The 22,607-nt window shown below is 41.1% G+C and overlaps 1 protein-coding gene across 3 annotated transcripts in view; it reads left to right on the forward strand.

Moving 5' to 3' along the window:
• The window catches only part of LOC118795655 (nuclear receptor subfamily 5 group A member 2-like), a 58,431-nt gene extending 36,793 nt beyond the window's left edge, over window positions 1–21,638 (forward strand). For all 3 annotated transcript variants that reach the window (XM_036554294.1, XM_036554295.1, XM_036554296.1), the window contains exons 6-8: window positions 2,355–2,474; window positions 4,969–5,116; window positions 21,038–21,638. In XM_036554294.1, coding sequence (XP_036410187.1) covers window positions 2,355–2,474; window positions 4,969–5,116; window positions 21,038–21,285 — 516 coding nt within the window. In that variant the 3' untranslated portion in view covers window positions 21,286–21,638. The remainder of the gene's footprint in view (window positions 1–2,354; window positions 2,475–4,968; window positions 5,117–21,037) is intronic.
• The last annotated feature ends 969 nt before the right edge of the window (window positions 21,639–22,607 follow it).

Here is a 22,607-nt window from a genome sequence, read left to right on the forward strand (position 1 = left end):
TTGGGGAAGGCCCTTTTCTATTCTAACATGACTGTGCCACAGTCCACAAAGCAAGGACTATAAAGACATGGTTTGATGAGTTCGGTGTGGAAGAACTTGACTGGTCTGCACAGAGCCCTGACCTCAACCCCATCGAGCACCTTTGGGATGAAGTGGAACGGAGATTGCAAGCCAGGCCTTCTCGTCCAACATCAGTGCCTGACCTCATAAATGCTCTACAGAATGAATGGGCACACATTCCCACAGACACACTCCAAAAGCCTTCCAAGAAGAGTGGAAGCTGTTATAGCTGCAAAAGGGGGACTAACTCCATATTAAAGTATATGTATTTGAATACAATGTCATTACAATGTAATGGTCAGGCGTCCGAATAATTCTGTCCATATAGTGTATGTTGACAAAGTAATTTTATTTCTTATTAGGCCTCACATAACAATTTGAAATTTACAGTGTTGACTGTTTTGTCTGTTTGATTGTAATATGTAGTCGTTTTGGGTGTCTTCCTGATACATTTATTATATTTTCAAACTTTGCACCATGATGCAGCCTTCTGACCTCGCAAAACTCATGTTGGCTTTTTGCCCTTGTCAGTCACCAGTGCTATAACAACATCTCAAGTTGTCTTTATCTCATTGAACTTGTCAACCTCTTTTTCTTTGACTCTTGATGTTTATTTGATTCTGATCTTAACTCAATTGTTAATTACAATATACAGATAAAACCTGTACTCTGAAGTTAAAAAAACCCCTACCCTTCCAACTTTATAATCAGTGATGGCAAATGATTAGTGATTAGGTTAAATTCCAGCCCCAATTTAAAGCCTGGATTCCAAGGTCATTTAAAGCCTGGATTCAATTCTTCTGCATAGCAGTCATTTGTCAACTTTGGTTGAAGGCAAAACAAAATGGAACTGGACTAAAGCTGAGCTTACGTTTTTTCCAGTGAAACATGAGTTTGGTTTTGAACACAAGAGCCCCTTTTTTGAGTGAGCTGACGTCCGTACATTTCTACAGATGAGATAAAAAGATTGATGGAATGTTGTTTGTGGATGAAACAGTGGTCAAATCCCTTGTTCTTCCTTGTTCTTTGTTTCGTTCTGTTCATTTCCTTGGTGCACTCTCGTGTTCACACTAGCTACAGTGTGTAATCATTAACACTGCAAGGTATGAGAAATGTAACAGCAGTGACAATGGCCCTGCTGTTTGAATCCAACTGCCTGCCTTCCCACCTGCTTTTTTCCTGACAGTGGAGCAGGAGTTTACAGATAACTCAGAACTTAATCATTATTGATAATGAACGATAGCATGGCGTATTGTCACGTGGCAGACAGCTACATTTGTAACACCAGTAGGCACAAAGAGATACTCAGAGAATTCCCACCATGGCTGGACGTACGTCGCTCTTGCATGGGAACTCTCCCACCCCCGGCTTGCTGAGGTCGAAACCTTGTTGTGTTTGTGTAGCTGGTGGCCAGCTCCAACACTGTAGGATAAACATAACTCTGTTCTATAGGTTAGATAACAGTGAAACTAAGCGTTACCTCAGTGGGAAGGTATGAATGCTTCATTCAACCTGTCTGAATCTATCTTGATACTGAACAATCTGCACAGTGGTCAGTCACCAATAATTTATTGAAACAATCTTTTGATCAATCAGTCAAGTTATAAAATAAATTTGGGTAATGCTTAATTTTAGGGCTGAATAGATATGTTATGACTTGGTAATTAAAGTGTTGGTCATTTTTGAAAGGGTTAATAAACAGATGGTTAGCAAGAAGTTACTTAATACGCTTTCCACATTGGTTGTTGTAATACCACTTGTGTCAGTGCTGGACATTTGCACTAGAACATGACATAAAATAAATAACATCAAATCTGAACATGCAGTATGAGAATGACTTTTAAAAGTGATGACGTATAAAAAAAAAAAATTCACACTAAAATTCGCAAACTACATTAAAATGACTCATGCCTAATTGTCATGAGGACATATGTAACAGCTCTTTTGCACTTATTATAGTACAAATAGGTCCATAAAATAAAGTTTGACCTACAATCACACAGCCTAAATTAGGACTTGCCTCTCTGGTCTGTACAATAAAATCAGAAAAGAAATCAAATTTGTTTGTTGTAGGCAATGCAGGTTCGTAAGGTCATGCTCACCTAAATAACACTAAATAATCAAAGTTTGAAAGCAGCAAATAATCAGATTATGTCAGAAAAGCTCCATCTGGATCTGCATACACATTCAAGAATACCTTTTGATCAGATTAATGAAAAAAGTTCTTGGCCACACAGAAATGTGGACATGTGGTCCCATTTGATAATACAATTCTTTTTCTTTTTTCATGGCAGGTTGATGACCAAATGAAGCTGCTTCAGAACTGCTGGAGCGAACTCTTAATCCTTGACCACATTTTTCGACAAGTGGTACATGGGAAGGAAGGCTCCATTCTCCTCGTTACTGGTCAACAAGTGAGTCACATGACTGCGACCACACCACACTGTTGCCCTCAGACTGTGGAACCACACATCCTAACATTGCATAATATAAGGACCTTTTCTAACAACTGAACTGATAAGGTTTATACTGTCCAGTATTACTTTTTAATGCTTACTTGCTTGAGAACAGACAGAGTTGAAACTGTTTTTGGCTCTTTAAAATCATAGACATTTCATCATTTTAGTTTTATGTAAAATTTTGTAAAATGTGTGGGGTAGTGTGTATCAACAGCAAAATATTCAGGGAACACAGATAGTTGCAGAGAAAAGACACAAACAGTTCTTTTTGGTACATGTACTTATCAGAGCAGAGAACCAAACAAAAATGCCACAGTATTCTACAAGCTGCACCCTATCATGGAAACATCCATGCACATGTGCACCATTACCTCAATTAACAGGAACTGTATCAACTTTGTGCCTTTTGACCAGCAGTTGTACGTTCACAGAGAACAACCAATCAGACTGAAAGCTAACTCTCTCTTCTCTGAAAATCCCTGTTCTTGTAACCCTCAAGGTACTACACAAGCCATTGTGCTCTCTTGTACACTTTAATATGGCCCTAGTTCATATGTTATAAAGGTGGGAAACCTAACCTGATAATACGCAGTAGCACAGGTTTGGTTGGTACATTAGTCATTCCTGAATGACCATTCTAAGCACCATGGTGTTGCTGTGTATTTTGTTTGTTCACCTGAACAGCCTCTGTGAAGCTCATTTTGAAATACTTACAGCTTTGCTCCAAAATCATGAAATTAATGTCACAGTCTTATCAGTTACATATTATACATTTCTAAAGGTCAGGTACACCACAGTAATTTTTAGCCCTAACTAGGTGCCTTTTAAAACAGGTAGATTCATTGCTAATTTAACATCAGATCTTGAAATCATCTGACAAATGGATAAAGTTTTGATATTCAACTCCGCATCAAAAGATGCAAGAAGCAGAGAGGGAGATGTGATATATGGTATAATGGAAAATGAACATGCAGGACACATCTGGAAATTTTGTCATTGCCATGTTTCTGGACCTGCAGTTGGGAAAATAGGCTTTTCCATTGCCTGCAAAAATTATGAGGTTTCATAGGACATTATTTCGTAAACAGTTATTCCACAAACAGTTGATTATATGTAAACTGATTACCATGTTGAGGGTGGGAGGGGTTCTGCTTGTCAGAGACTCATTCACAGTATTATTTTTGCACTCACACTATAAGGGAAGAGAAAGGGCAGGAATGGAAAAAGGAGAAAGAATTTACATCTGGAATTCTGCTCTGGCAAAACAAAGCAAACCAGAAAAAACTGCGGCCGTCATATTTACACATAAATAAATTCCAGTTGCCTTGTTTTAATTGCAAATATTGCTCGGGGGAATCTTTTTCTTGTGCTGAGGAGTGCTGCTCCTCGCCTTCCTCCAGGAACCCTCGTGCAGTCAATTATGGTAATGAATTGTCAATAAATATAAAAAATTAATACAGCCCATCTGCTCTGAGTGGCAGCTCAGGTCTGGCCTCTGGACAGACCCGCCATTACTGTAGGTAAAGTAAGCACCTGAAAGAGCAGTGTGGGGGGGCAGGGAGGCTGGGGGGCTCCAGGGGGTTTTATGAGTTCTGGCATTGGAAGTGGGTTGGAAGGGACTTCCCCTCTCACCCCCCCCCCCCATCTTGGGGCCCTCTCTGCTGCCCAGGTGTAATGGAAAGGAGTGGGGGGTGTGCAGCCTCATTTATTTGATCTGTATTTTCATGCTGCTGCTGGTGCTTCCCCCCTCACCCCTGCTGCTGAACAGGGCCGAGATGCACGGTACATTCTGTGTAGGAGAGGTCCAGGAGGAGACGCCAGAACATGTTGGAGGGGGGGGGGGGCGCGGGGAGTTAGCGGAGAATGCATTTGCCATTCACAGTCAAAAGACTCAGAAAGAGAAAAAGATACTATCATGAGGCTATTTTTTCCTCACTCGTTTTATGCAGCGGTGGGGTTCTGTCTGTTTGTTAGCTCATCTGGGGGCACCAGGGCTCAGTTCTCTGGTGCGCCATGGGCATAAATCTTACAGCATGTAGACCACACTTAGAGTCAGACACTTCCTACTAAAGATACAGAAGATGCACAAGGCATTTTAATATGAGCTATAGTGATAGAAATAAATATATGGCATAAATTTGCCACCAGGTCATCACCACCAACACATCAACTAAACCAAAACTCATTCTGCAAGCGCATTTTATGGTGACAGGTATGTAAACGACATGGTAATGTTATGTAAAGTACCGTTATTAATTATCATTGTCAGGCTCTTGCAACAGTGAGTTTCCTCAAGGCTAGAGTTAGGCTCTTTGGGGAGGTGAGCACGTCGGGCTTTGATGTGGAGCCCTGAGAAATGTATTTAAGCTGTATGTGGGTGTGAGATCTGTTACCTGTGGCTGATGGTCGTTACCCCCCCCCCCCCCCCCACCCCCATCTCCATGTTCAGGTGGATTATTCTGTAATCGCCTCCCAGGCTGGGGCCACCCTCAGCAGCCTGCTGGGCCACGCCCAGGACTTGGTGGGAAAGCTGCGCTCCCTGCAGTTTGACCAGAGGGAATTTGTGTGCCTGAAGTTCCTGGTGCTCTTCAACCTGGGTGAGTGCCATGGAAAAAGCCGCTGATCTGCTCTCGTCTGCTCTCTCGCAATGTCAGCGTGTCAGCCCCGGAGCTCGCTAGGAGAAACTGCTACTTTTTTTACACTCCAATAGCTGGCAGCCACGGTGCTCTGGGTTTTTCTAAGGCTTTGTTAGAAATAGGCCTGTTCTGTAACATACTGTAAGAATTCCAATCCCATGCTCAGAGAATGGGAGAGGCCAGGCTTTGTGCTCCATAGCAATGTGCTTACACATACACACACACACACACACACACACACACACACGCACGCACACACACACGCGCACACAGAAAAGTTGTATGATTTCATCCATGGAGTATCATTGTTTTGCATTAATTTCTAAGGTGACACACCTGCCTCATGGACATTTTGATCCTAATTATAATGAAAATGTATTCAAGGGATTTTGGAGAGCTGATTTGCTTCAAGGTTAAAAGTATCCACCAACAAGTGAATCTGCTACAGCAGATAAGAAGTGGTCTTTATCCTAATGGAAATGAAACATGTCAGAATATAGACCCTGAACCACAAGTAATAGCCTATACTTTAAATATATCAATGGAAATTGAATATGTAAAAATATTTAATAATTTCTATTTCGTCAATGTAATTCCATGCAGATCATGTCTTTGACAAGATGTAGTTTTACAGAGATCTCTGCACAGTGGATAAACAAAATGGTGGGGTTTTGTCCTGGGGATTCATCAGTACTGTATGTATTGCTGGTATGCAAGGTAAAGATTGTGTAGCTCAAAGCTGGACTGACCTGTTCAATGCACAGTCCTACTGGCAGCTGTGTCTGTCTCAGTGTGAACAAGCCAATGTCCGGGCCAACATGTGGCATTACGTTATTTATTTATGCTCTTAGACTGTCATATCTTATGTACCATTTAGTGCAAGTGTGCAGTTGTGTGTGTATGTGTGTGTACATGTCCATGCTGTGCTCTATACCATGCTGAGCATACTGTCAGTAACTTGGATTCATAAGATTAGAATGTATATGCCTCACCTCTGAATGAAAGGTTTTCTATAGCAGCTGCATTTTGATAACTCAGGAGTGAGCTTGATGATGTTAGAGCCCTGATCAGGGCAAGGTCAGGCAGATATAGGCAGAGAGCAATTCACAACACCTGCCACTGAAGTCTTGTCGCTCTAAGGATCAATACTGTCATTGACACTGGAGCGTAAAGTCACCTCCTCCCATATACAGAAACATCTGTCCCAGCATTCCTCAGCTTTACAGATTATACCTATTAAAGGAAATCAAACTCCTGTTTCGCATGGCCTGGCTAGACCTGCAACCCATGGGGTCCGTCTGGGTGGGCTGAAACCAACGTCACCCATCCTTTGGCAAGAGGTTGTTTGTAGAGGTGAGATGTGTGAGATTTTTTGTGTGGATGAGTGAATGAGTGTTGGTGTGTGTATGTGTGGGGGAATGGGTGCATTTGTATTTCTGTATCTGAGTGAGTGTGTATGTATATCCGCAGGAGTGTATTTATGGCCATGCATATTAATGTGTGTACAAGTGTGCATGTTTATATGTTAGTATGAATAGGTGTGCATGAGTGTGTAGGAGTGTGTGTGGCGCGTCTCTGTGTGAATGCCAGATGCAGTGATAGGGGGTTATATACACATTCTTGGGACATTGATTTAACCCTAGGGTCAAAGGTCAAGCACTGGCATTTGTAATGAAAAGTAAGACTGCATTGTCATAACTCATTAGAAACGGGTCAGGAGAAGACAGACCCACATCGTTAGCACTTCCAGTGGGGGGGGGGTCTGTGGGAAGAACACTGAATAACATCATGCTTACAGAGGTTTGCACTGAGAGTGTCTGGAGTCCTGTCCAGCCTTTCTTCACAGTGATTTGAACCTATTGAGTTCAACCATTAGATCCACCTCCTTAGTGGTTGGTGTAACTTTGCAGTAATTACTAGCAGTAATTACTAAGCCATATGTGAACACTGTGGTCCAACTGACATAATATAGAACTTATGCAGGCTTTAACACAATGTAAACTAGAGCTTAGTAAATACTGAAGCAGTAATGAGGCTGTGGTCAAACTATTGCATAGCTGGAGCAATGGCAAACATTCATGGTTAACTCACCTACCTCTTTGTGCCATGATCTTAGAGCTTCAGCATTCTGTGCTTTGTGCCTGAAAACTAATTTGAGTCCGATTCAATATAGTTGTCAAAGGACACTTGAAAGGTAAAATATGGATTATTTTCCAGAGAAGTGCCTTAGGTGCCTTCTAAATAAAGCCTGCCTATAGTAAAACACACACATACATTAATTTCCTGAAAGTTGTTTGGAGATTGATTGGCATTCAGAGGTTGAGACTGCTCAAGATTTATGGTTCTGGTGTGCAGGAGAGGAGAACGATGGCAAATACAGGCCATGATGTATGTGAGTTAAATGATAATCACAGCGAGTTTGTGAGTGAGCAGGCAGGTTTGCTGTAAGTCATGTTTCATCCGTATTACAGAGAGATACTTATCCATAGGATGGAGAGATTCTATAGCATCGGGGAGGACAGGTTTGAGACGGAGGGGGGGAATCTGTTGTGTACGGGGAAGTATAGTTGAAGTGAGGTATGAACACCACAGATTGAGGAACCTGAAAAAATCTGATCGTATGAAGAGAAAGTTTAGAACTCTGATCTGAGATTAGACAATATCTGAGAAAATGCACCACAGACCTACAGTTTTTATTCTTCTTTCATTTATAAGTAGAAATCTTAAATTATTGTACATATGACTGTTTCCAAAATGCTTATGATTCTATCTAAAATCTTATATACACACACATACATATATAAATATATATATATATATATTAGAACCCAACCAATATAGGATTTTTAAGACTGATACCAATTTCGATATTTGAGGATTTCAAAATCCGATGATGTATTGGCTGATTTTTTTTCCCCCAGAAACACATAAACAAAGATTTTCCCTAACATTTGTTATGAGTCCCCACCAAGATAACATGACATAATGCAGTTTAAAAATAAACGTGTTTCATTGTCATGAACAGTACTTTGAACAAACATACAACAAAATTTATTAAAGTTTTGAGTTTTAATTGTTTGTTAATAGTTGTTACCTTACACTACCTTAAACAATAGTTTATCCCTTTACCAGCACTCTTTGTCAAGGGGTGACTGGGACACAAACGCGGACCACAGGATTTTCTGGTTCCAGGCGTTTATTGAAATTGGCAGGCAGTTCGTATGACCAGAGACAGGCAGGGTTCAAAACACAGAGAAGCAGTCCAGGGGCAAATCCAGGATCAGGAGTCAGGGCAGACAGGGTCAGGAACCAGGCAGGCAAGTAGTAGGCGATCGAGTCCAAGCAGCAGGCAGAATCGTGGTCGGGAAGCAGGCAGGATCAGCAAGGTGGCAATAACGCAGGAAAACTACAGCGGGGATGAGACAGGTAGAAAACACAGAAAGGAACTAGCAACAAGACAGAGACACGCAGGGAAGATATAGGGCTGGGGTGACGAGGAGATGGGATGCAGGTGGGCAGGCAGGCAGGTGAAGGTAATGGGGCAATCAGGCGAGCGGAGACCAGGCGGGGAGTGGGGCGGGACTGGAACACAAGGAAAACAAAAAGCACATGGACAGGGAAAAACAAAACACCACAGCTAAGGGGGTGGAGCCTTGACAACTCTATCCAATGCAAGCTACGAGAACCCATTTTTCAAACACCATTTGGCGCCGTCTAAAAAATGCCGTTTTAAACTATACAGTAAACTGATACAGTGAGTAAACGCTGCTGTTGAATGCATCTAATACTACATGACTGTCTGCAAGGAGGACTTGTGACTTTGGGAGTTCACACTACATGTTTGAAAGAGAAGCTAGATAACTATGGCTACCAAGCCATGTTAGATACTTGTTCAGCTCACGTTTATTTATGTGTCCCCTCTGGTTTAATAATTTCCAATGCACCAACTGTACCTACAGACATGCGAGTCGCAGATGCATTTACCATTGCTTCATTTAGGCAGAATAAGTTAAACGCTATAGTTTAACCGCTCGCTAACCTTAGTGCTCTTCCACTGATAAACATGGCATTAACTAGCTTTGTGGATAACCTAATTTAGCAATGGACAGCTTATAAGCTGCTGTAAGCGATGTTGCCAGAGAATTTTTAGGCGTGATGAGGGAGAAATGATATGACCGTTGTTTGTTTACTAGCTATAATTGCCACACTGTTACATAAATACATCTACAATCAAGTTTGTCAACAGCTTAGCCTACACCACTCAGCTACCGTAATGTTAAATGTAATTTTGATGTTTGACTGACGGTACCGGCTTTCTCGTTACTGCAGCAAGGCATGGCTAACATGAATGTTGTCAGGCTTATTTAGGCTAAGAGGAGAAGTGATGGGGGTATTTATTAATATTTAAGTAATGTATTTCACGTGACAATTTACCATGAACACAGATGATCTCCATTGTGGACTACTCTGCTGGACTTTGCTTATGTAGTGGGTGTAGCCTGTGTTGTGTATTTAGCTAGATGTTACGTGAGTCAGCGAGCGAGTGAGTTTTGAACCTGGGTTCTCACTGCTCATTGCCAACCCCTTTTTGCCAGCGTCATTGCCACTTTAGCTAAAGGCAAATTGCCCCTAGCCTGTCGTAAACAACGCTAGTTAACCAGGTCTCACTACAACCGCTCGGCTACCTGCTACCCTCTACCCCATTGGCTTCACACAGGGCTCACACGAGCTAATCACTTCAGCTGTGCCACACTTGGATCAGCTACTTGGATCACTTGGATCAAACTACACAACGACAACACTCATAACATGGTTCCATCTTCCGTCTCTCAATTTCTTTTTTAATTGTCATTTATCAGCCGTTATAAATGCCAATACCGATATATCTGCAATTAGCTCATATCGGCCAATAAAACCGGCACACCGATTTATCGGTCGGGCTGTAATATATATATATATATATATATATATATATATATATATATGTATATATATATATGTATATATATATATATATATATATATATATATATATGTGTATGTATATATATATATATATATATATATGTATATATTTATATATATATATTATAGCCCGACCGATAAATCGGTGTGCCGGTTTTATCTTCCTGTTTCTAAAATATTTACTGTTTCTAAATTGACTCCTCTCTGAAGCCCTTAGCAAATAGTATAATCACACTATCTGTTCTATAGGACAGTTTGGGAATAATATGTGGGTTGGTGGGTTAACAGAGAAGAATTTACCATTGCATATGAGAAATCCAACTGCATGAAGAGCCTCCATTGAATGTTCTGCTGAAACCAGACAGCCGTGAGTGTCTGAGCAGCTTTCAGATTTTATCAAGCCCTAAAGTCTCCAGATCTCCAGATGGTGTTATTATCCACAATTGCAGGACGTTCTTATTAAATACAGGCCTCATTGAGTAACTGCACTTTACCATCGACCTCTGTCCCTCTTGATTTGTCATTTCAGAAAATCCACCCATTTTCACACTCCTGCTTCTCAGTTAAATAAGTCATGAAGTCCCTATTGCTTCACAACGTACTGCATATCAAAATAAACAGCAGAACTTTATTTCTCTGTGCGACAAAGCATTGTCAAGTAATCTCGTTTTGAAATCACAGCAAATGTCTGCATTGTCTCCAACATAGGGCTGATGTCCCACTTTGTATGAAAAATAAACACAAAATAATGCATTTGCTTTTCATTGCAATGATTCAACAGTTGTGGTCAAAAGATGTGCCCAGGTGTTTCTCTAGGGAAACTCACGTAATTTGTATGGCAGACTTCATTATGAATAATCGTCATACACAGATCCATAAGTTTTGTATGTTGTCTGACATTACCCAAGTTGCCAGATCGTGCCACAGTCTACACACAACATACAATTATTTATTTACTTAGACAATCCCCCCCCCCCCCCCCCCCCCCGCCCCCCGAAAAAAACCTCATTGAAACCTAAATGATGGCAGTTATGGGTAGGGGAGACCCCCCAATTGCCACCGGGTATTTTGCACACTGCAGAAGACCACTGTAACATAAAGATGTGAAGGCATTTGAATAACAACATAATATATCTGTTTTAGGACGTTAGTAATTCCAGCTCAAGAATAACAGAGTATCATTCTTTTTCTTTTACATCTGTGCTGCAAACATGAAGCAATAGTCCAAAAGTACAATTCGACACAGTGGTGCACTTCACCTAACTTTTCTTGGAAAAATACCTGTCCTGGAGCATGTTTGATTTAGGAGTCAGGGAGATGGTCATGCAGGTGTTAACATCTTTCCTCTCCCCCTCTTTATTACAAGCTGTCAGTTTATTATAAAACTTCAGGAAAGTAGAAGGATACTGGTGGTTACTGTTGTATCGATTACTGTGGTAGATTCCGTGATTTAACATCCCAGTGATCCATATTTCCCCGGTCTCTGGCTTCTATTAAGCACCGGGGCTTTCCTTTGGCTATTGATGTATCAACAATAACAGTTACAAGCCACTACAGAAAATCAATGGCTGAATTTTATTAGCGGTTGCAGAAGCATGCCATGTCATCGGCGCAGTACTTAGCGGTGCTGCACAGCCCCAGAGCATGTTGCCAGCATGTCAGGTGTGCACTAAGTGATATCTGCACTGGAGTAACCAATCACCAGCATTTAGTTGATTTCTCTAATGTGCTGGGGTGTTTTTCAGAAAAGAACTGTACAAAATTACAATATTTTAACTACTGTGTCAACCAAGGCTTCAGACTTTACCAATACCTACAGAACATCCAGATCAACAGGCACTGAAATTAATAACAAACATTTCAGTAAGGGTGAAAAACATTAGGCTTGTTTAAATTAGTAAAGGGTAAAGTAAAATATTGTATTGAATGGAAGCCTATGTATCAAGTTCAGTCCTAAATATGAGAACAGTTTTTAAAAAATGAATACAAGTTTTGATCCTGATTTTTTTTTCTTGTGTGCATGCAAATACTTATGAATTGTAAAGATATTGTACGTGTTTATGCGTCTACATCCATTTGTCATCTACGATCAGAGTTACTTTTGTCTGTCATTTGTGTAATAACATGCAAAATGAGGCAGGCAAAACAATGAATACAATCTCACTTTTTATGATCAGGTGTGCTTTTGGGACACATAGGTGACCATTCAACAAATCAACAGATCAACAGATCTCGATTCATAACATCTTGCATATAGTTGTATTTAAACAGCCCAACATGGAACTGCAGCAACCAAAGACCAGATATAGCCCAGTATCTTTACATTACATGGGTACATGGGTACATTATGAGTGTGTTGTCATTACATTTAATTCCAGAAATATGCAAATGCGTGACCGTAGCAGCACTCCACTGTCCTCAGGTCAGTAACTCTTCCAGGTAAAGTTCCTGTGCAGTGAATGGGGTGGCCCTCCTGGACTCCCAGGTGCAGCTCTGCTCCTCTGGGACAATCTGAGAGAGGAAAAGAGCAACGGCCGATGTCAGCATTTCTATCGATCAGCCCTGGCCTAAGGCTTACTTACACATGGGACACAAACACAGATAAGCAGTCAGGTTGCACAACCCCTACATAAAAACCTGTCATTCCTCTATCGATCCTGCAGAGGGATCTCTGCTACGGGGCCGTCTATAAAAATGTCCCCGTCCCGTGGGAGAAATAGGATGGCGAGGCCTAGATTTTTGCTGCCACACAGAACAGCCAGACTGATGCAGGTCAAGTGCATATGAAAGCAGCCACATGTCCATCTCTAAAACAGACCACTGGTGCCATAACCAAGCTGGCTCCATTCATGCAGTTGGGGGTATGTGGGAAGTGAGATGTGACAGTTCAGAGTGCGTCACATTCCCTCTCACTTCTTGCAGGTGAAATAGGACAGTTGGTTGTGTTACATTATTTGTATGCTTTCCAGATGCCCTGACCCAAGGTAACCTATATATTACATATTACCTTTTGCATAATACCCATTTATAAAGCTAGACATTTACTCAATTCAGGAAGAAAGCATCGTGTTTAAGTCTACTACAGCAGTGCCCTAGTTGGGGGATGGAACATGCAACCTTCTGGTTGAAAATCCAGCCTTAGTGTGGGTCAGAGAGGCTGTGTGCAGGGCAAGCCGAAAGAAATGAGAGCTGTCATACAATGTGCCATTGGCTGTTCTAACCTGGCTCCTCATATGACCCCCACCACCCCTGTTGTGAGATCCCAGCAGAGGACAGCTCGCTGAAATCAGAGACCACATTTGAAACATACAATGGATTGTCCAACAGGTGCTCTGCTCATGTCTCCTTTTCCCCCTCCCCGCACCCCTTCTGTAGTGAAACTAGTGTGGTGTATTTAAAGCTACAATGCTCTCTGATGCCAGGAGAGTCCTCGTGGCTCATCACTCATTGTCTTGAGTTACTGTAACATAACCTGCAAGCCTCAGCAACTGCAATAAAACTCAGGAAACCAGAAATGCACTTGCACAAGCTGGTGACAAATTTAGCAGCGTGCCTGAATTCATTGCAGTGGTTCCCCCAAACCACCCCGCCCCATCCCCTACTGGGGGTTTTGGAAGATGATGTGGAAGGGTGGAATTGTCATAGTGCAGTTGGCCCGGCAGTAGTTGCAAGAGACTAGAAATGTGGTCCCGCTCGTGTGTCTGTGTAGTGAACAGCTGGAGCATGTGCTGGAGCATGAATGGCTCTGCGAATTCCATAACCCGAGCTGGGGTTTTATACACTACCTGGAATGTAGCCCCATGTTTGCTTTGGCACACATCACTGTATCATCTTATGATACTGGATGCTACCTTGGGGGTGAGTGGTACCAGAGGTCTGTCCCCGGAATCGGAGCATCATGGAGTCCAAACAGAAACATTTGGATTTTTCAAAAATGAATGGCAGCCTAAATTAAAACAATAGCCCAATACCCTTTTTTACCAGTATGAGATACTGGTAAAAAGATTAAATATACCTCAAGAGGAATCACCCATTTTCTTTCAGTGAGAGTGGAAAATTAATGTTAAATACAATAAAATAAAAATAATAGTATTTTTACATAGGGTAGGTTATAGGATGTGCATTGCATTTCATATTGCATAATGAAACAGTGCATTCTCTATGCATGCATTTTACTGTTATAGGCAGCACATTTGGACTCACAAACCTGTCAGAGTCTATTACTCTCAAATGGAAGGATATTGCTTCGGGGGTGGGGTTTGGTTACGGGAAAAAAATATGCAAATGAAAAGTATACAAGTCTCACATGTTCAAGGGGTCGCCCCCAAAGCAAAATGCAAATTCTGGATATTCTTTAGTCAGCGGGACTCACTAGGGCAGTAAAAAGGAAAAAAAAAACTTGAAAGAAAAAATTACACTATGGATTACCTGTCATTCACACAGAGAATACCTGTCCCAGGGCACTCCATTGAATTGTTCATTCAAATTTGTCATAAAAAAGGAAAGAAAGAGATACATTGATGGGAACTTGGCTTTAATGACCTGATTATGTGTGCACCTCTGACGGCCAGTTGTCATCTCGGTAGCACCAGGATTTTACAGGAAGAGGGGCTGTTTGACCCCTGAATGATTTTCTGTCACTTTGTCACAAACAAGACACTCAACCTGCCTCCCACACTCAGACACATGAAATGATGCAAGGGGAAGTACTCTTTTGAATGCAAACCAGCTCAGCTCAGACTGCTCTAAGGCAGAAAGGAGCAGTCAGAAACCCAAACAAAGGGGCCTGATCCATAGGTGTCCTCCATGGAAGACACCCACCTTTCACTAAAAAGGCTCTGTCTTGCCCTTCAGAGACACACCCTTTTGTTAAAGCATGCAGCTGAGTGAAAGCGTAAGTGAGCTAGCTTTTAAAACATTTTGATAGGCATATTTAGACCGACAGGACCAAGGACCCTCCAAATCATACTGGCATGTGTTTTCCCAAGAGCAAAAACAAGACGTTCTGTTTGCAATTTTTACATTTCATGTTACAATTATATAAACATGTGTACACCCTCTGTAGATTAAGTGGTGGATTAAGTTGCTTAAGATTTCTAATTTGCTCCATACGCTGCATATGCTTCTAAGTTCATTCTCAGTTATTGACCATGCTGGAATCCAAATGGGAAGACAGTTTAAATTAAATAGAATTTAAGGTTCTTTGGCAACAGAATGCCTCAAATGCAATGGAAATGATGGTTATTCAGAACTTTTCCTGGTCTTTTGATATGTCTGACTGTAGGCCCCAGGCTAGCTGGGGGAATTAGGCCTGGATTTGAGGAGGTTAATGAAACATTTGGTTAAATTTTGACAGCAAAAAAGTGGTGAGAACACAAAACCCTCATAGGTCATTCTCAAAAAGGCATTTCGATCAGTGCTTCCAGGTATGAGTATTCTAGTTGTGATGTTTTAACATCAGTTCTAATTTGGCCTGTTCTCAGACCTGGGAATAAGCAATCTAACTTCAATAAAGAGTTGCACCTTTTAGCCAGCTGCTCAGGGTTCATCAGGATTTTTTCCATGTCTGTTCTGGTTAACTATCAGTTAATCAGCTCTGAATGTACTGTACTATTAAACACAGTGAATGGACAGGAGCTTATTATTCATTATGGACTATGCTGATATAGTGTCCCCATTAGTAGCATTATAAGTTAGCTGAGAAGACACATACTATACACTAGCTCTATGTCTGTAATGCTGTCATTCAAAGTTTTGAGTGACTCCCAGTTTGGATGTGGGATGTGGATCTAGAAGTAATAGCTTCCAGAATTAACTTTCTCAGTCATTTTGAGTTCTTGTTCTGAGTGTGGGCTGAACCCTATGGCCTTGTTCAAGCCCTGTGTCATCTGTCATCCTCCATTCAGTGTCTGCTTCCTGGTTTACTGGTAACCAGGTAATATATATAGAAATAAATTTTAACCACACATAACAAATTTGTATCAAGTCACAATTGAATCAAGTGTACATTCATTTTAAATGGTATAGCGAACAAGCTCTTGAGCCCTAATGACAGGTTCTGCAGCTTATCTGTACTAGTCTCACACTGTGGCTGTTAATAATGCTAGTGTTGACTGTACAAAGAAGTGATTCAGATGTAAATGTATCCCCCCCTTCGGGAGGCTGTGGAGCAGCTCTGAGCTCGCGTCTGTAACGAGGGGGGCATTGTTAACGCTGTCATTCCGAAGGCGCTCCCCCCTGCTGCCCCCTCCGCACTCTCTGATCGCTCTGCGAGGAGACCCCTCCTTGGGCTACTGGGCCGAGTCCAGTACCTGCCCCACACAACAGCCACGGTTTCATTTCAGCTTAATATATCCCCAGCTGGACGTGCCTTTGTTGCTCCTCCACAGCATCCAGGCGCTTTAGCCAGAGGTTCGCGTCAACCGGATGAGCAAATTGAACCTGAGCACTTCATCTATACACACTACCCACACAGCTTCCCATTGCTGTTTATTTAGGTTGAAATCACATGCTTTTGTTAAGCCCCGGAAAACAAATACAGTGAATGTAATATGTACATGAAAATGTGCAGTGCATCCATTTGGAATATATAATTTACCTGTAGAATGTTATGTCTTCAGCTGTAATTTATCTATATAATATATATAAATTACAGAACATTTATACATATATATAAATATATATATAAAGTGAGAACCCAAGAATTTAGAGAAGAATTCCATTCCTTTATGGAGAAGAAAGCGATTTATTAAGATATATCTGACATGAAACCTAAAGGAATCTGCCCCTGGCAAGACCTTTAGTTCCCAGACAAATGAAAGTCTAATTTACACCATGCTGTATTTATAAGTTCAATAATAAATTACCTTGTGTGTACGGGATTGTAGCTATCTCAACAGAGTTTTTGCAATGTGAAACTTTTATTAGACCTTCGTAATCACACAAGTGGCCTTTGAAGCTGGGCCCAGATCATCATGACCAGATAAATGACTAAACCTAAAGCAAATAGCAAAGGTGATAACAACACAACGTCCCGCTGTAAATCAAAGCTTGCTCCTACTCACCCAGTGCTGTTTTTGTTTTCAGTGAAGGGTGTTTTCTCTGGGGGTGGTTCAGTCAGGCAGATATTGGACTAGTAAATTCCTATGGAGTATAGCCCTTGTCCTGGGTGTGGGGGGGAGTGAGGGCAATTGGTGACAGTGACCTGACAGCCGTTGGCCCCTGGACAGCACACACTTTATGGCACAGTCCTCTCTAGGGCAATGGAATTGCACACATCCAGCACAGAGCCTACTGGCTTTTTGTGGCAGCCTATAGAGTTGGAGAGTATCCCTTCACTGATTTTAGTTGCCACCAAGAACCTGCTAGCCAGGAGTAAAACCGAATTATCCATCGTAAAGCAGACTCTTAAAAGGTCCATAGTGATCTTAAAAGGTCCATTGTTCTATTCAAAAAGGGGTGGAACAAGTAGCAAATTCACATTTCAAGCAATCACTATCCAGACAAATGCTTTTGTTGCTCTTTTGCATGTTTAATGGCATTCAGTTTCTACTGAACACTTTTATAAAGGTTATTGCTTTCAAGTAAACATCATACATCAGTTAACCATCACTTTGACTTGGCAATAACACCATATTTCCACCCTGTCCCTAAAAACCAAGTGTAGCAATCCATTTTAAACATCAACTATGTATTCATTAAAATGGCAATAAAAAACTGGAAGAAAAATAATCACTCATTTATTTTTGATTGACTGATTTATGAATTTCTTTGTTCACCTATGGATATTCCTATCCATTGCATATTCCATTAATGTTTTGCAATTACATGTTCTCTACCACATCTTACATTTGCAATTCATTTATTTATTAATGCATCAACAAAGCTTCATTAGATGTATAGAAAGCCTAAATTGTAAACTTACACAGTTTTGTGTGTGTGTGTGTGTGTGTGTGTGTGTTGAGGTGAGGGATGAAGGCCCTAAAATGTCTGTGAATCGGGGTGGATAATGCTTTAATAAATTCATTCTAATTAAAACAAGGAGTGATCTGGCATATTGATTCCGTGTGCGAACGTACAGGGTCGTCTGGTGTGATGGCTGCTCAAATGAGAAATTTACTCAACGAGACCTGAGGGTTTAGCACTGGCGCCCGAACGCTCACCACCCCTCTGCGTGTTTGCTGAGGGCTTGTTTCATGTAAAAGTTGATAATTAGTCCCAGAGTGAATAGTGGAGATAGAGACGAGATTGTTGTTGCGCTGAGCTCAGGCCTGACTCTTTCTTTATAGCCTTATGATAACACCATTTTCTGCATTCTTCAAGAGACTCTATCTGCCACATTGTGTCTGCTGCACATACATTAAATAAACACACAACTGGCATTCAAGCATAGTACCTGCAACCTGACTGCTTATTAATTCAATGAGTAAGAAGAAATTGAGTTGTTATTATGGAATTTTATGAGGGAATGCTCTGTTTTTCTAAAATAGTCTCAAAATAATCAGCAATTACAACCAAGACTGTTTGCATAATTTGTCTGCAATTAGTCAATGCATTATTATACTACTCAGCGCCTCTACCAGCAACCACTGAAACAGTAGCACTCTGTGAAGCCATGGTGGTATCAAATATTTAATACGTATATTATTGTCCAGTCAGTTGGAGATGTAAGCGAAAAAAAAAAATGAAATCATCTATGATGTCCATAGAGGAGATCTGCCAGCTGTGGAATCTGCACATACACATGCTGGCCTACCATACTGATGCTGATGACACAGTGTCTTTCCTCACACACACCTCTCAGAAGATGTTTGTTTCATTACATTATATTATTGTCATTTGGCAGATGATCTTATCCAGAGCAGCTTACATAGGTTACAATTTTGTCCATTTATACATATGGGTGTCTGCTGGGGTAATGCTGGGTACAACAAGGGTACAACAGCAGTTCAAATTTCTGTATACTTAGCTAGTTAAGAGCTATGTCAAAAATAGTGAGCAGGAAATGAGTTGCTTTCTGTTCCACCAGGTGGCCACTTGTTTTCTTTGACTGGTCTTATAAATGCCTGTAGCACAGATTACTATGCAAACCACGGTGGCTGGTCTCCTTGGGTAACTTTACACAGTCTCTTTGTGACTGGAAATGGAAAAAGTGGGAGGAGCATCAAGGGTCCAATTCGCAAGAACATCATCTGTTGCTGTGGGTATGGGGAATTAATTAGGATATTGGTACAGTTGGGATGATTCGTAGGTCATTACTATGCACTTGTATCATTGCATTGGACATACCTGTCAAAGAAAGTTCAGGGGTGCAGGAAGACTCTGAGACTCAACGGGTGGAAATATAAGTATGTAGCGGGGTTAAAAGTTAACTTGTTGATTTACACATCACACATCCTGACCTTGTTTAATTTCAGATTACAGTCTTACAGGTTACAGCACAAATGTTGCTATATCAGTTGATGGACTGTAGGAAAGAGAGCCATAGGTTTATTTGGTGCTGGGGTGGGGGTGGGGGTGGGGGAGGTGGGGGGGGCTCAACTTGCCTGACCCTGAGGGCCATGTGGAGGTCAGGGAGGAGGGTATTGGGACTCCTTGCCCTGTTCCAGACCTCATTATGCAGTGAGGTATCTCCCTTTCCAGGTGAGTTGGTCACAGGGCAGGCTATTTCAGGAGGCAGAGTCAAGCATGCCAGCCAGTTCATTAGCAATGCTGGAATCTTGTATAATCTTTTTTTTGTTTTAGGAGGCAGGGGTGTTGAGGTGGGGGTGCTTAGTGTAGATTAGTTTTATTTGACAAGTTTTTAAAAACAGATATACAAACATACATGCATTAAAAATCATCAAGGATAACACAACAAAGCCCTTAGGTGTATTTCCATTGTGGTATGCTAGAAAGGCAGAGAGACCTGGAAGCTTCCATCAGAATGAACTGAGTAGGAATTCTCTCTCTCTTCTCCTGCTGAGGTCAGAAGAATTAATTAAAGGTTATATGAAGCACTCACTACAACAGATTAAACATGGGTAGGCACCAGGAATTCATTAAATAGTCATATTTTATACTGCAAAGACGTACCATACAATTTCTAATTTATTTTTCATAGGATACAGAATCTCGCATCCCTCGGCACCCCACTACTCCTCATGTAAATGTATAAAGCATAAAAAGTTCTGCAATATTAAATATGAGAAGGGTCTCATACAGAGGATCTATGTTATGTTGCCTTTCCTTAATAATAATGCACCTGCATGATTTAGTATTTCTCTGGTACAGTGTTCATTTTACTGTTTCTACATGTAGGCATCACTTATTTGGGGGGCAAGATACCCTGTTGGTACAGTTCAAGTTTATTTGTCTTTTCTGTCTTTCTTTTGACACTTATACTGGAAAGTGGCTATAAAGCCAAAAATGATCAAATCCAGTTTATCACTCAGTAAACCTAGTTTAACCCACACTAAACCCAGTTTATCTGTCACTAAACCTACTTTATCACTCACTGAAACCAGTTTATAACTCACTAAAGCTAGTTTATCCCCCAGTTTTTAACTCACTAAATCCACTTTATCACTCATTAAACCCAGTTTATCAAACACCTATTAAATTAGGCAGGTTTTTCAGGCCCCATATAAGGCCCTACAACCGTAAAAATAAAATGTAAATACTACAAAAACACTATTAGATGATATTTAAGGGAATCCTTTGTATGCAAAATTAACCACAATGGTTTATTATAAATTTTTCGCCTCTGACCAAGCAACTGAGGATGATGAACATTCATTTGGTTGTTCTTTTTAAATAGAAGTACCAAAACATTACTACTGTTAGTAGCACTAGTTGTGACATTTGTAGCAGTGTTAGTAGTTACTGCCATGGTAGGTGTGGTCTGCTGCTAATGGGTCTCTCTGCTTGTCCAACCAGATGTGAAGAACCTGGAGAACATCCACCTGGTGGAGAGCGTCCAGGAGCAGGTGAACGCCGCACTGCTAGACTACACCATGTGCAACTACCCCCAGCAGACAGACAAGTTCGGCCAGCTGCTACTGAGGGTCCCAGAGATCCGGGCCATGAGCATGCAGGCGGAGGAGTACCTGTACTACAAGCACCTGAGCGGAGACGTGCCCTGTAACAACCTGCTCATCGAGATGCTGCACGCCAAGCGTGCCTGAGACTGACACACCCAATACTGTATCCTCCTGCCCCTAGAACACTGTCACAGCCTGTCGAAAAGAGACACTGAGCTTGGGAACCTTGGATATCTGGACAAGGGTGTGGCCAGATGACCCTGAGCGGTGGACCAAGACAGAAACAAGACAGGAGGGAAAGAGAGACCGGGCTGTCACAGAAAACAGACTTTTTGTTTTGTTTGTTTTTTGTTTCATTTTGTTTTCAGAAAGGCTGTTAAAGGGATTTGAAAAAGCTGGCTGAATGTGACTTATGAAAGAGCAAGCCAAAGAAATTGGAAACAATAACACCTATAAGTGCACAAGGCCCTGTTCACACCTGGCATTAACATGCTTCTTGGGTGATCCGATCACAAGTGGACAGCTCTAAGTACGTCTGTTCACACCTGGCATTAAAATGTGTCTCCACATGTGTCTCGAGTGACCACTTGTGATCGGATCTCTCTTCTCCGCTGTATATGCAAATAAACACGTACATCATTTCCATTTGCAAATGTAAGTTTACACATCATTTAAAGGTCTGTTTGAATGAATGTTGTCATGACTGTCACTATGAAATAATGCGTGTTGTATCTGTAAATGAAAACCTAGTTGACTAGAAAGCTAGATTCCGTTCATCACTGAAATTAAATACCCTTAACTCAGCTGCAGCTGATCTTTTGTTAAATTCTGTTTATCGTTGGGAAAAGCAGAAACGCTAGATTAGAACATTTTGAACTTCACCGTATTTGTCTGGCACCTTGCCAGTATGGTTGAATTAAATAGACAAAGAAAGATATTATGTTTCCAAAGTTTCTTACGTTATTCGCTGCAATGAAAATTTTTCATAATGTACTTTAATATCAATGGGTGTTTGCTGGTTTGCTAGTATTGTGAATACATTTATGAATTACTTTTCTAAACCCGAAGCGCGCTTGTTATGGAAGAAGGGACATTCTAAAATGCTTAACGTGAAAAGGCTTAATGTGGAATGTTCCAAAACAGCGATCAATGATCACCAAATTTCTCTCTGACATCTCTTGTCATTAACACTTCCACCTGTCAAAACCGAAATCCTATGAGTATGGACATTATCTTACATTAAGCGTTTTCCTCTCCGTTGATGCCCATTATAAAGAAAAAGCTTAACATGGCTTAATGTTCCAAAATAGCGTCCAAAGATCACAAAATTTCTCTCGGACATCTCTTGTCATTAACACTTCCACCTGTCAAAACCAAAATCCTATGAGTATGGACATTATCTTACATTAAGTGTTTTCCTCTTAATTGACGCCCATTATAAAGAAAAGGTTTAAGGTAAGATAATG

This window comes from Megalops cyprinoides, chromosome 20 (genome assembly GCF_013368585.1).
Source record: "Megalops cyprinoides isolate fMegCyp1 chromosome 20, fMegCyp1.pri, whole genome shotgun sequence".
Taxonomy (NCBI): Eukaryota; Metazoa; Chordata; class Actinopteri; order Elopiformes; family Megalopidae; genus Megalops; species Megalops cyprinoides.